Source organism: Aspergillus candidus, assembly GCF_002847045.1.
Source record: "Aspergillus candidus strain CBS 102.13 unplaced genomic scaffold BDW47scaffold_11, whole genome shotgun sequence".
NCBI classification, from domain to species: domain Eukaryota; kingdom Fungi; phylum Ascomycota; class Eurotiomycetes; order Eurotiales; family Aspergillaceae; genus Aspergillus; species Aspergillus candidus.
In genome coordinates, this window is record NW_020194016.1 from 326,195 (window position 1) to 338,140 (window position 11,946).

The window sequence follows — 11,946 nt, forward strand, 5'->3', positions numbered from 1 at the left end:
TCGCGTTCAAAAGCGACTTCCTGGGCCGCCCACTCCCGCTGCGCCTGGGACGGGTCGGTGGGCTGGTCGGCCGGCGCGGATGTCCCGTACGTCTTGCGACTCCGTTGGCGCTCCACGGCGGTGGCCGCCGCGTGCCGATCCGTGAACTCCTGGCGTCCCGGGGCGGTGGCCATGGCGACTGGACCCGGGCGCTGCGGCGGCGTGGAGGGCGCAGCCTCCTTGGAGACGGGGCGGTCGGCACTCCCAACCCTGCGCATCGGCGCCGATGCGGGCGGGGTCCCCACGCGGGCTTGCTGCGTGCTATGCCGCCGGGACGGATATCCAGTGGACTCATCCCGTCTCTCCGCATACGCTGCCGCCTCTTTTTCGCGCCTCGAACTGACGGGGGTAGCCGTCCGAGGCCGAGAGGCTGGCTCGCCCTGCTCGGCGGCGGTCGAGACCTGGGCGGGCACGTTGGACGTGTCGTCCGAAACAATGCCCGGAATGGGCTCCTCGAGGATGGGATTCAAGAAGAAGTCCCCAAAGTTCAACCGCTCGACGGGGTTCTGCTTGAGGAGCGAGCGGATCAGGGCCTTGATCTCGCTCGAGATGGGGTTCTCCTCGGGGAATTTGATGCGGTCCTCGCCCTTCTCGATGCGGTGCAGCAGCTCAACGTGGTTCGCGGCGCGGAAGGGCGGCTTGCCGACGACCATCTCGTAGAGCACGGTTCCGACGGACCAGAGATCCGCCTTGGCGTCGTACTTTTCGTATCGGAGGATCTCGGGGGCCATGTAGAGGGGCGAGCCGCAGAGGGTCTCGGCGAGGGAGGTGGCGGGAAGCGAACGGGCGAAGCCAAAGTCAGCGATCTTCAGCATGGGGAGGGACTCCAAGCCCGTGGTGGGCTTGTACGAGTCCTCGCTGCCCTTGAAGGGGACGACCTGCGGCTTCCCGTGCTTATAGGAGGACGGCGACGGGCAGAGAAGTAGGTTCTGGGGCTTGATATCGCGATGGATGAGATGTCGATCCCTCAAGAACTTGAGGGCACTGGCCAGTTGTTTGAGAAAGTGGCGGACGATGACCTCGTTGAGGGCGCCCCCTTTGGGGTTGGGGTACTTGGCGATCATGTCCCGGGTGTAGCGATGGTCGCCCAGGGTATCTCGGCGCTTGATGAAGAGGGACAGGTCGCCGAGGGCGCAATATTCCATGACGAGGTGGATGTGGGAAGTGGTCTCATGGCAGTCGATGAGGGCGACGATATGGGGATGGTAGAGACCTTTGAGGATGTGAATCTCGGAGGAGAGGTTCTCCCTCAGTTTCTTATTGAGCTTGGATAGGTTGACGGATTTGATGGCGACGTAGGTCCGTGTTTTCTGCGACAAGCCAGCAGTCAGTTGCGAATCCGATGGACGAGGCTTCGGGGGAGTGTCGGGACTCACGGTATGTACGCCTTGGTAGACCGTGGCGAAGCTTCCGCGGCCGATCTCATCCAGTCTGGTGTAGCGGCCAATGGCCAACTCGGTCCGGGAGGAGTCCTTGGACCTCCTCGAGGGATGTGCCGACGACATGACAGCAGCAGGGCGTGGGCGGTGTCCGAGAGGGAGATCCGGAACCAACGAACGCCCCCGTCTCCACACAACTACCTCAACAGCAGAAGCGACAAGAGGGAGACGGATGAGCCCATAGGGGTGTAAATCGAGTGATGGTGGAGGAAGACAGAAGCGGGTCGATCAATGAGTGAACGAGGTGATGTGATTGTATGCGAAGGATGGAGGAGGAAGGGTGGATCCGGTCAGGCTGAGATATGACTCAAGCGAGGACAATGTCGTCCGTTCTGGGTGAGATGGAAGTAACTTAGAGTTACTGTCGAGGCGTCAGTCTAAGGCGATGATAGACTTTGCTGAAAGTGGAGATGATAGGGTGACGATGGAGTAGACCGAGCAGTAGACGCTGCAGTAGATGGTGTAGTAGATGGAGCAGTAGAGGTAGGACGTGATAGTAGAAAAGTGGAGAGTGGATAGTGTAGTAGAGTCGACTAGAGGAGAGTATAGTCGAGTCGAGTGGAGCGTAAAGGAAAGTATAGTCAAGCAAAGTGGAATAAAGTAGAGTAGAGAGAAAGAAGAGAAGAGGCAAGATGATGTGATAGGAGTTGAAAGCAACAACCAAGGATCGGATTCGAAGGTAATGTGACCGCCGATAACGATCGTGATGATTAGGCGGTCAGCGGGTCTGTCTATAAATATCAATATACACCCATACAACAATACCATAGTCGATGATTATTATAGAATAGAATAGAATAGAATCATACTTATAACACAATAATCAACTATATAATACCCCCAACCCCAATATCTTCTCTTCAGCAACGGTCCAGCAACAGAACAACACCGCATCCATCTCGCAAATGCGGAGAGATAAGGCGGTGGAGCCAGGCATCAACCACCCAATCACCATCTCTACAGCAGAAGTGCCTGGTTATGTCAGCCTAATACCGTACGTGACCTGCCGCGCCACCGTGATCATGTCATTTCATATAGACGTCACTCATTCTTCTTCTGACCTTTGAAGGGAGAGGGGCACATATTTGAAGAGATGCTTAGGTAGGTAGGTAAATGATAGAATGCTTATGATATAATCAGTAGACGTATGAGTAATTAACTGACGGAGTATGTATCTACTGTAGGTGTTATCATACCAATCTTACCGTAAAAGAGACCAGGTGACCTTGCCACTAAGGCTACTAGTCACTGGATCGACTGATAAGCCTGAGTGGCGATCCTGATGCTGGTACTGCTTAGTACCTTCTGTGCCTACTGGATAGTACTGGGTAACTTGTACCTTTAGGTACCTACCTAGGTACCTAGGCACTACCGTCTACCTACTACGACAAACTAGATTACGACGGAGTAGAACGGATCAAATTATACGATGGTTCTATCTATGTCACTCCAGTGTATCAGTCTATCATGTGCTCTCGTGTCTCACGTCTCGTCTCGTCGTAGGTGGTCGTAGAGCCACTCCATACATCAATACATCAATGTGTAGGATATACAAAGAAAAACAATGAAAATCAATAGAATAGAAAAGAGAAAAAAAAAAGATATAGGGGGGGAGGACATGAGAGGAGGAATAATAAACAGGGGATATAGGAATAGTGATAGAAATGAACATAATATGGGAAACACAGCACAACCAATCCTCAGCCGCTAAAGCAAGAACAAGGATATCATGAACAGAAATCAACCTGACTGGTGAGTCGCTGCAGATTAGGTACCCAGGTAGCCCTAGTACCTACCTACCTACCTAGTAGGTAGTAAGATACCTAGTACTAGACCAATCATAATCCCAACCCTCGCACCAACAGCCACAGCACAATCGGCACCACCACGTTATCGTTACACCCCGTCAGGATCGCTTCCGTCGCGCTCGTCCCGCCCGCCGCCAAGACCGCCTGCAGCACCGCTATCGGCCAGCAGACGGTGGACGTCTCCGCTCCGGAGACAGACCAGTCGCCGACGGCGAGCCACGCCCGCGCAGCCAGCAGCCCAACCGTCACCGCAGCGGCAAAAGCCAGACTGCCTTCGAGGGACTTCCCCCCGCCCCAGAACCACTTCAGCCGACCGATGCGCCGGCCGACGAGCGACGCCGCCGCGTCGCCCATCCCCACGCACACGATCCCACTGACCATGCTGACGTCCCGGGACACGACCTCCCAGCCTGACCACGGCAGATCGCCCGTCCGCGGCAGGTCGGCCAGCGAGAGCCAGAGCGGGATCGAGCACCCGATCAGGAGGAAGATGTGCGACACGATGACGGGTCCGCGGTGGTCGCGTCCGTCGACGTACGGCGCGAGGAAGTAAGTCAGCGGCCGGGAGATGGGCGGGAGCTGCGACGCGCGGAACAGGTCCAGCAGCAGGAAGACGGTCAGGACGAGGGCGAGCGCCAGCGCGCAGAACGCCGGGTCGATGTACACCGTTGGCAGGAACATCAGCACCATCATGCCGTGGAAGACCTTGCGTCGCGTGTCGACTTCCGCCACCGCGCTGAGCTGCAGCACTACGGCGAGGCCGGCGAGGATGACGACCACGCAGTAGGCTGCGATCAGAAGGCGCGTGTTGGCCTCGCCGAAGGTCGTCTGCCGCAGGCGCTCTACCCAGCCCAGGGCGCAGGTGCTGCCGTCCAGGTCCGGGCGCGCTGGCAGGGCGACCCAGTGGTCTAGATTCCACATGAGGGTCCAGAACCGCACGCCGGAGATGTTCCCGAACAGGTAGCCGATCGCCCAGCCGAAGGGCTCTGCGCCTGACAGGGCACGCTGCCCCACGTACCGGCGGACGGGGCCCATGATGGTGACGACCGCCGCGGCGTAGGCGTAGAGCGCGTAGAGCCATCGACGCACCTGCGCCTGCGGCACCGTCAGGGCGAGAAATGACGCCAGCCCCGGGGCCATGGAGCGTTTGCGTCGGCCGCTGGGGGTGGTGCGGACGCGCGCGTCGTCGACGCTCGCGATGGTGTGGCGGCGCGACGTCACCCGGGGTCGCTTGGGGGTCGCTCCGTTGGCGACGCCGTTGTGCACCAGTGGCTCAGGGGCACGGGTCTTCGTGCGGTAGTCGTGCATGGTCCGGCGGGGGACCAGCTTGCGACCCTCGAGGCTGTCGCTGTCCGACATGGGGTCTTCCGACGACCCCGCGCGACTCAGCCTCTGGCACAGTCTGTGGTCGATGGCGTTGAGGAGGCCCTTGGGCGACTGCGCGCCGCTCGGGGCCCGACGGAACTTCCAGGTGGGGATCCGGGCCAGGGCCACCTCCCAGCGGAGCACCTGGCGACACGAGACCAGCAGACACAGGCCGCCCAGCCACAGGAGGGCCTTGAGGATCTCCGCCTGCGGGGAGGCGGCGTATAGAAACAAATTTATCAGCGCAGCCGTCAGCAGCTGCAGCTCCGCGGGAAGGACACTAGTCGTCAACAAGAAATCTAGAGTGGGTATCAACGCTTGATGTAACGGGAAAAGAAGAGTCAACTGCTCGGCACTGAGGCCGCGAAGCGAGAGGGGGGTGGGAGTCGTGTGGTCGGCCGACCACTGCTCCGAGACGAGCACCGGGGCCAGCGTCACCATCCAATGGGCTACGCTCCCGCCGTGGAACCACTCATGCAGCGGCACGACGGGCGTCGGCAGGGACGCCAGGCTCAGGAGAATATTGGGCAGCACCAGCGGTAGGTCCCGATGCGACAGGGAGAGCGCCACGTAGACCGGAAGGATAACGGGGTAGAGCAGCGGGGCGGGATCGAAACTGGACGGGATCGCGAAGCTCGAGAGTTTAGACAGTCGTAGACGGCCTCCCCGCCTCAGGGGATAAGCCGCATACAGCCCGACGACCGTAAGCACATACGCCAGGAGCTCTAACCACACCGCATCAATCAGCAAATCATCCTTCCAGTATCGCGCACACGCATCCAAGCATACCTTTCCTCCACGCCCAAGCCACAGCCCTCACGCTCTCCGGGCGCAGCACCACCGCCCCCACCGACAACAGCAGGGCGGTTTCCAGTAACCTCCGTAGAATCTCCAGTCGTCGTTTTCGGGACTCCTTTTCTCGCAGCTCGCAGGCCTCCAATTCCGCCTCCTCGCTGGAGCTCCGACGCGAGCTCCGCGAGCTCCGCGAGGTGGACCGCGTCAGGACGGGGAGCCACGAGTCGTGGGGGTAGTCGCCGACCGCGCGGAGTCCTTTGCGCGGTCGCAGGGGCGGCGCGGGTAGGCCCCGAAGTAAGCCGGTGCTCTCATCGTCGGCCTCTGTACCACTATCACTAGAGGTCTTGGAGGTATAGAGGGATGTCCGGCGGTCGGTCGGCTGGGGATCCAGGCACTGGCCGCCCTGGCGATGGTACGGGTGCGGCGACCGGGACAACCGTCGGAGGGGATCTGGAACGGTGAGGCCTGGGTCTGGCGAGTGTCGCGACCTTTCTTCCTCCTGGCTTTGTGAAGAGGCCATAACCCCATGAATGTGTGACGGATCGGAGGGTTAAGACGAGTACGTCATGTCGACGAAACGGGAGGGGATTCGAGAGGGGATCGGAGAGGAGCGGAGGTCGTGTGAGCAGACCGACGATAGATTAATAAGACTAGACCAGGGACATAGTGAGACTGGTCTAGATGGATAATGAGTTAACCACGACGTGCTTGGGGATTTGTAGATTTCCGTAAATTTTTCAGAAGCAAAAAGTCGAGACGAGAGACCGAATGGTTCGTGGTTGAGAAGTTGGAGGGAGAAACAAGTCGGACTAAGACTGATGCGGGAATCACATGTCCTCCAACAGGATCAGACCGTTGATCGGTTTGTTTTATCTCCACCATGATTGACTGATTCTAATATAAGTTGAACTAACGTAAAATGTCTATGATGGACTGCGTGCACAGATGGCAATGATGGCGACTGCTGGATCACTCCCCACGAATCATCGTGCTGGTCATGATATCCTACTGCACGTTCTCGGGACCGATCTTGGCTCATATCAGACCATCCATGCCAATAATAGACTTCGCCTCCCTGGATCAGAGTCCAGGCGTTCGAACGGGTCACTATATACAAGGGGGGTATATTTTCCTTAGCGAGTGGCAATGTGTCGCTGGAAGAAGATCCCCGCCGCCAGTCTCCGTCCGTGCTGGCCCCAGACGGTCCGACAAGGCACAATCTGCCCCGGCCAGGTGGACGACACCGGCTGCGAGGTATAGAGGACAGCGTGTTGGCCGTCGGATTCGGAGAAGGCTGCCAGTACCCCTTGCAGACATTTCTCTAGCTCCGCGCCGTGGTCGATCTCGATCCCCGTGTAGCGCAGACCGTGGGACGTGGTCGTGTCGGTCTGGCGTCCATGGTCGCGGTCCTGAGCGGCCAACTTCAAGCCGGCGCACTGGCAGCCCAGACCCTGCCATTCAATGTCACTCCCGCGCGGCAGTTGCTCGACCTGGACGGCGAGGAACGGCGGAACCAGGACGTCCGACTCGACAAGCGTGAAGTCGGGAAGCGTAGGGTCTTCGGTCTCCAATTGCTCGGGCGCTCGACGGCCATACTTGATGTCCCACGCGTCCAGCGTCGGCTCTTCCTCGTCCGCGTCGTCGTCGCATGGCGGACGGTGCATGGCGGCCCACGACCGCCATGCCATCTTCACCTTGGTTTCGATGTTCTCGCTCCCGGTCACGAAAGCCACCGTTCCCAACCACCAGGTCGCCTGCACGGCCGCCCCAATGCGCCACAGATGCTGCAGCGACAACACAGTCCGTAGGGCGTACCCCTCGGCCCAGGGCTTCTCCAACCCAGCCAGTTCCATAGACGCCGGCTCCAGCGGGATCTGGCCGGCGATGTAGACGAGGCGCTCTGCGCCGTGTAGCGGGATGGACAGGGCCTGCGAGTATGGGCCGATGTTCGCCGGAGCCCAGTACGACCGCGACTGCACATGGAGGCCCAGTCGTAGATCTCTCGCGCCCAGGTCCACCACCAGCGACACCATGACCTGGACATCGTCTGGTAGTCGGTCTCCGCACGCGACCGTAGCTCTCGCGGGGGGGTTGGGCTTGTCGAACAGGGAGTTGTAGACGGCGTTCATGCCGGGGAAGTCGGCCATGTCGCGCAGCAGGACGGTTGTGAAGACGATATCCGAGGGGGTTCTCGTCTCGCCTAGTAGCGCTCGTATCTTCCTCGCGATCGCGTCCATCTGCTCGCCGGCGCCAGGACCAGCCTCGGGCGCAGTGATGTTGGAAACCGACCATGTCGAGCCGTCCTTCGCCTGGGAGACCTCCGGCACCGCCATGGTGCCAACCACTCCCTCCTCCTCCTCCTCCGCGAACCCCTTCTCCCAATCACCCTCCAACCCTCCCAACACAGCCTCAAACGGCGCATCCAACAAATCCGGCCTCCTCACATCCCCCGGCTCAACCCCATCCTCCTCGCCTTCCCCCCTCTCAACAACCCTCGCCCCCCTCAGCCTCAAAAACGCAACACCCCCCTCCCCAACACCCACCTCCACACCTTGCACATCAATCCTCCCCCCCTTCCACTCCTTTCCCCCGACAAACCTCCCCATAACGCGCTCCAACGACCGCCGCGTCTTCCCCATCCCATCCGCAACATCACCCCACAAGAACCCTTCGTCTAGGCCCCCCGACGCGACCTTCACTATGCGCGCCTCGCACCCCACGGCTGCCATATCTGCCAAGAGATCTGCCCCCGGCAAAGACGGGTACATCCATAGCCAGGCGAGCGGAGTTAGACGCAGACGGGCGGCGACGTCTTCGATGCGCGTGCGCTGGTAGGTGGAGAGGATGGCGCCGGCGCAGACGGCGTTAGTTTCTGGGTGGGCTTGGAGGATGCGCTTTAGGAGGGGGATGAGGGATTCGGTTTCGTCTTCGTTTGAGTCGGCGGTTTGGTTTGAGTCGGTGGGGGTGGGGTCGTTTGAACGGTAGATGCGCGATGTGTCGACTGCGGAACCGGCGATGGCGCCACGGTAAAGAGGGATGGAGAGAGCTTTCTCGTAAAGGGGGATGATGCTGTGGCCGATGGTTTGGTACATGAAGCTATCTATGTCTTCTTCCTCTTGTTCTTGTTCTTGGTCGCCGGATTGGGAGGTGTGAGGGGCATTGTGGGAGGGTGCGGGGTGGAGGTTGGCGAGGGCGACGACGTTGTGGCCGTTGCGGATGCAGTGGAGGATGGAGTAGAGGGAGTCTTTGCCCCCTGAGATGAGGGCGATGACATTCAAAGACATGGTGTTGTGTAGGATGATTGATGGTGGTGGTGGTTGAAAGAGGGAAATTTTTATCTTATCGTTATCGGGGATCCACGGATTGATAGTGTCTGTATGGAGTCATTGGTGGTTTTAGGGTCGTACCCAGCTTTTCTAGGACCCTTTTCTATGATAAATAAAAACTTTTTTTGCGCTTTTAAAACGGGCTCGTTTATTCAACTAGAGGTAAGTCCGGTTATTCAATCTTATCTTGTTATAAGAAGCCTCTTCTCACAAATATCATATGTTTATCCGTGCAATAAAGACTATCTCCAGATACCAGTGTCTACAAGTATATTATCTATTTAGTCTTCTTCTCTCTGCAGACGAAAGCCCTGGTAACATACTGCTCGTGTACTTTCTGTCTAGTCTAGATCCATTCGACTATATAGACTGACTGGTAAACCTATACTAGAAGAGATCAAGTACAATATAATCTATCCTGTAATATACCATAGTCAACAGCAAAGAATTCAAAGAGCTATAGATTATATTAGAGAAAGAATAAAGCACTGTCAACGGGAGACAAAATGATGATATTATTATATCCTATAAATCATGAAGCTATCCTGACCTCCGACAAGAAAAAACCATAGAGAATCCTCGTACCTGATGAGTGCTACTCATCAGGTATGAATACATCAACACATTACACCGGTCACCTTGACCAACAATAAACCCCAGGGTCTACTCGCAGTACACATTCAAGTACCTGAGTGCCCTGATCAGATACTTCGTACAATCAGGTACGAATGTATCAGGAAACCGTATCCACAAACCATCCATGCTCCTCATTATACAGGTTGTACGGGGTCACCCCCGTCAAAACAGGATATTTCTGCTGCTCGTCCGTGACGGTGCAATTTCCAGTCTTCCGCACGCAATCAGAGATGAACGTGCCGACATGCTTGCCTTCAAAGTAGGCGCCCTGTAGATAACCGAAGAATTCCTGGCTGGTCGCCTCGCCGGCGAAGAACAGATTTCCGACGTTCGCACGCAGATTCTGGTGCCCTTGCAGACTGGTGGATGGAGGCCAGTTCGAGTAGGATCCATACGCCCTGGGGCTGTTAGTGATGATTCTGGGAGATGGGACGCAGAAACAACTTCAACCTACCAAGGAGTTTGTCCCCACCGCTTGTACCAAAGATGGGTCGGGTCGGGGATCGCCGGTCCGTACATGCTTCGTAGAACTTCCATGACTTCAGCCTGGGTTTGTTCGAAAGACTGCGACTCGACTCGGTAAGACTGGTCATCGACGACCGTCGCGACCATGAGACCTGATCCCTCCAACACACCCGGAAGGTCGAGGGGTTGGAACTCGGGATAGTAGCCTCGAGTCTCCGGGTCGGCATAGATGAGGTACTGCGCATTTTCCCAGAAACGCCACGGGAATTGCATGAAGATCTTGGTGTACGTTCCCAGCTCGAAGCTATGGATAGCAGTTTTCTTCCAGGAAGGGAGCTGCGGAACAAAGTCCACCACGCCCTTCTGGAGAACGCCCAGCGAGAAGGTCATGATCGCGTAATCGGCATGAATGCAACCTCGATTCGTCCGGACAGTGACAGAGTCCCGATTGTAGTCGACGCCGGTGACCTGCGTGCTTAGACGTAAACGCCTGTCGTCGTGCGCCAGAAATTCCGCCGCTTCCCCCCGGATGATATTCGCAAACCCACGCTGGTCATATACGAAAAGATTCTCCTCGGAGAAATAGTTGAAGGTCGCGTTTTCGGCCACCGAGGTATAGATCTGAGAGCTCTCACTAGGAGTGTAAGCAAACTCGCCATCGAACAACCACCATTCGGCAGTCTGTCGGTAAGAATCATCCTTGGCCGGGTCCCAGCCCTGCAGTCGCAATCCGGCACGGAAGGACCGGTCCTGGATATTGTTCTGCAAGAGAGATCCTGCATCAACGGTAACTCTCCCTAAGGCCTCTTCATATTCGCGTTTCGCATAAGAATAATCCACCGGACCGGTCGGATCATAATAGGTCGTGTTATCCTGGTCCGTTTCCCTGTACAAGTCGTTAGCAATCCGTACTCATATCTTATCACCTTGGGTCTCATCATACAGGGTTATAACTTTGTACTTCTTGGCCTATCAAACGTTGTCAGCTGCACGCAATGAAAATATCCGCCTGGAGTGAATCACCAGAGTGTGGATGGGATTTTCAGGGCCATCACCCGTGACAGTTCCTTGCACCTGATGTCCGTAAGATACTAAACGGGCTTCCAGCGGGCATATCAAAAGCCTACCCAGTTCGCCCCTGCTTCGACGACATACGGATGGCCGTGTGGTCCGCTACCGAAGGGGACATCATGCATCCGCCCACCAATGCGATCTTGGTATTCAACCAGGAGAAAGTCGTCAACCCCATTATCCGAAAGCGATTTCTGTTGTGCACTTATCAGCATCCAAGATGTGGATATACGGGAGTGGTGAGGGCGTAGGGCAGGGTAGAGGCAAACTTACTGCAGCTTCCACTCCAGCCACACCTGCTCCCCTGCAGATTGTCAGTCCACGTTCGACCCAAAGATGCATCATGTAAAGGGTTGTTCGTACAGCACAGCAACCTTGGTCCTTTCGCATGTTTCCTGGGCCTGCACAGCTAGTACGGCCGAGCTAAAAGCAAGAATACCTGTCAATCGACTCATGATATATAATCATCAAGTATGAGACTGATGATTTGAGCAGCAGATAGAGATGATACTGTCCTGAATTGAGACTCAGCGAGCACTATCCAGTGCCGACTCGCAGTATGTTAAATATACCTTCCATCTGGACTTGAAATTACTATCATTACTGAACTAAGCAAGGAATCTCGCCCTGGCATTTTCTGTGGTAAGGGGCTTTCTACATTACCAACAGGAATGTACATGCCTCACCCACCGAAAATGAAGCTCCCTGCGAGACAAATCAGCAATGTCCTGAAAAGGTACTGATAATCAGACAATAAGGTTTCAAAGCTACTGAGCTACCCATCGAGTTGAATAGCGTTGGCGGGGCAAGCTGAACATGATTACTATGTGCCACTCGTTATTATGCGGGCCTGTGGCGGACTTTCCAAGAGAAGCGGTAGAAACACACTTTGACGAAGTACCTGAATATATTTCGCTAATGCACACTGTGGCCATTGTGGAAGCGAGGTCCTTTCGCGGGAAGACTACGATGCGCATTGGGTAAGTCTCTATCATCTCCTGA

The 11,946-nt window shown here is 56.6% G+C and overlaps 4 protein-coding genes across 4 annotated transcripts; all 4 read right to left on the reverse strand.

The window, feature by feature from the left end:
- Window positions 1–2,901: 2,901 nt before the first annotated feature.
- On the reverse strand, window positions 2,902–3,233 carry BDW47DRAFT_8555 (uncharacterized protein). Its single transcript, XM_024820052.1, has one exon. It carries the CDS (start codon window positions 3,148–3,150, stop codon window positions 2,944–2,946), a length of 207 nt encoding a protein of 68 aa, XP_024673862.1. The 5' UTR covers window positions 3,151–3,233; the 3' UTR covers window positions 2,902–2,943.
- Window positions 3,234–3,316: 83 nt separating this feature from the next.
- On the reverse strand, window positions 3,317–5,966 carry BDW47DRAFT_124176 (putative phosphatidate cytidylyltransferase; the record flags this gene model as incomplete). Its single annotated transcript, XM_024816200.1, has 2 exons — window positions 3,317–5,376; window positions 5,441–5,966. The coding sequence occupies 2 exons, from the start codon at window positions 5,964–5,966 to the stop codon at window positions 3,317–3,319; spliced, it is 2,586 nt and encodes an 861-aa protein (XP_024673863.1).
- A 408-nt stretch (window positions 5,967–6,374) lies between these two features.
- BDW47DRAFT_8560 (diphthine--ammonia ligase family protein) lies at window positions 6,375–8,846 on the reverse strand. The gene has a single exon (XM_024820053.1). The coding sequence runs from the start codon at window positions 8,728–8,730 to the stop codon at window positions 6,580–6,582; it is 2,151 nt and encodes a 716-aa protein (XP_024673864.1). The 5' UTR covers window positions 8,731–8,846; the 3' UTR covers window positions 6,375–6,579.
- A 659-nt stretch (window positions 8,847–9,505) lies between these two features.
- Window positions 9,506–11,399, reverse strand: BDW47DRAFT_130638 (amine oxidase; the record flags this gene model as incomplete). Its single annotated transcript, XM_024817146.1, has 6 exons — window positions 9,506–9,806; window positions 9,863–10,759; window positions 10,883–10,947; window positions 11,001–11,138; window positions 11,218–11,248; window positions 11,308–11,399. 6 exons carry the CDS (start codon window positions 11,397–11,399, stop codon window positions 9,506–9,508), a joined length of 1,524 nt encoding a protein of 507 aa, XP_024673865.1.
- Between the last annotated feature and the right edge of the window lie 547 nt (window positions 11,400–11,946).

Excerpts from the sequence above, each read along its gene's own strand:
- BDW47DRAFT_8555 (XM_024820052.1), bottom strand. The coding sequence starts at position 3,150 with ATGTTCATTTCTATCACTATTCCTATATCCCCTGTTTATTATTCCTCC.
- BDW47DRAFT_8560 (XM_024820053.1), bottom strand. The coding sequence starts at position 8,730 with ATGTCTTTGAATGTCATCGCCCTCATCTCAGGGGGCAAAGACTCCCTC.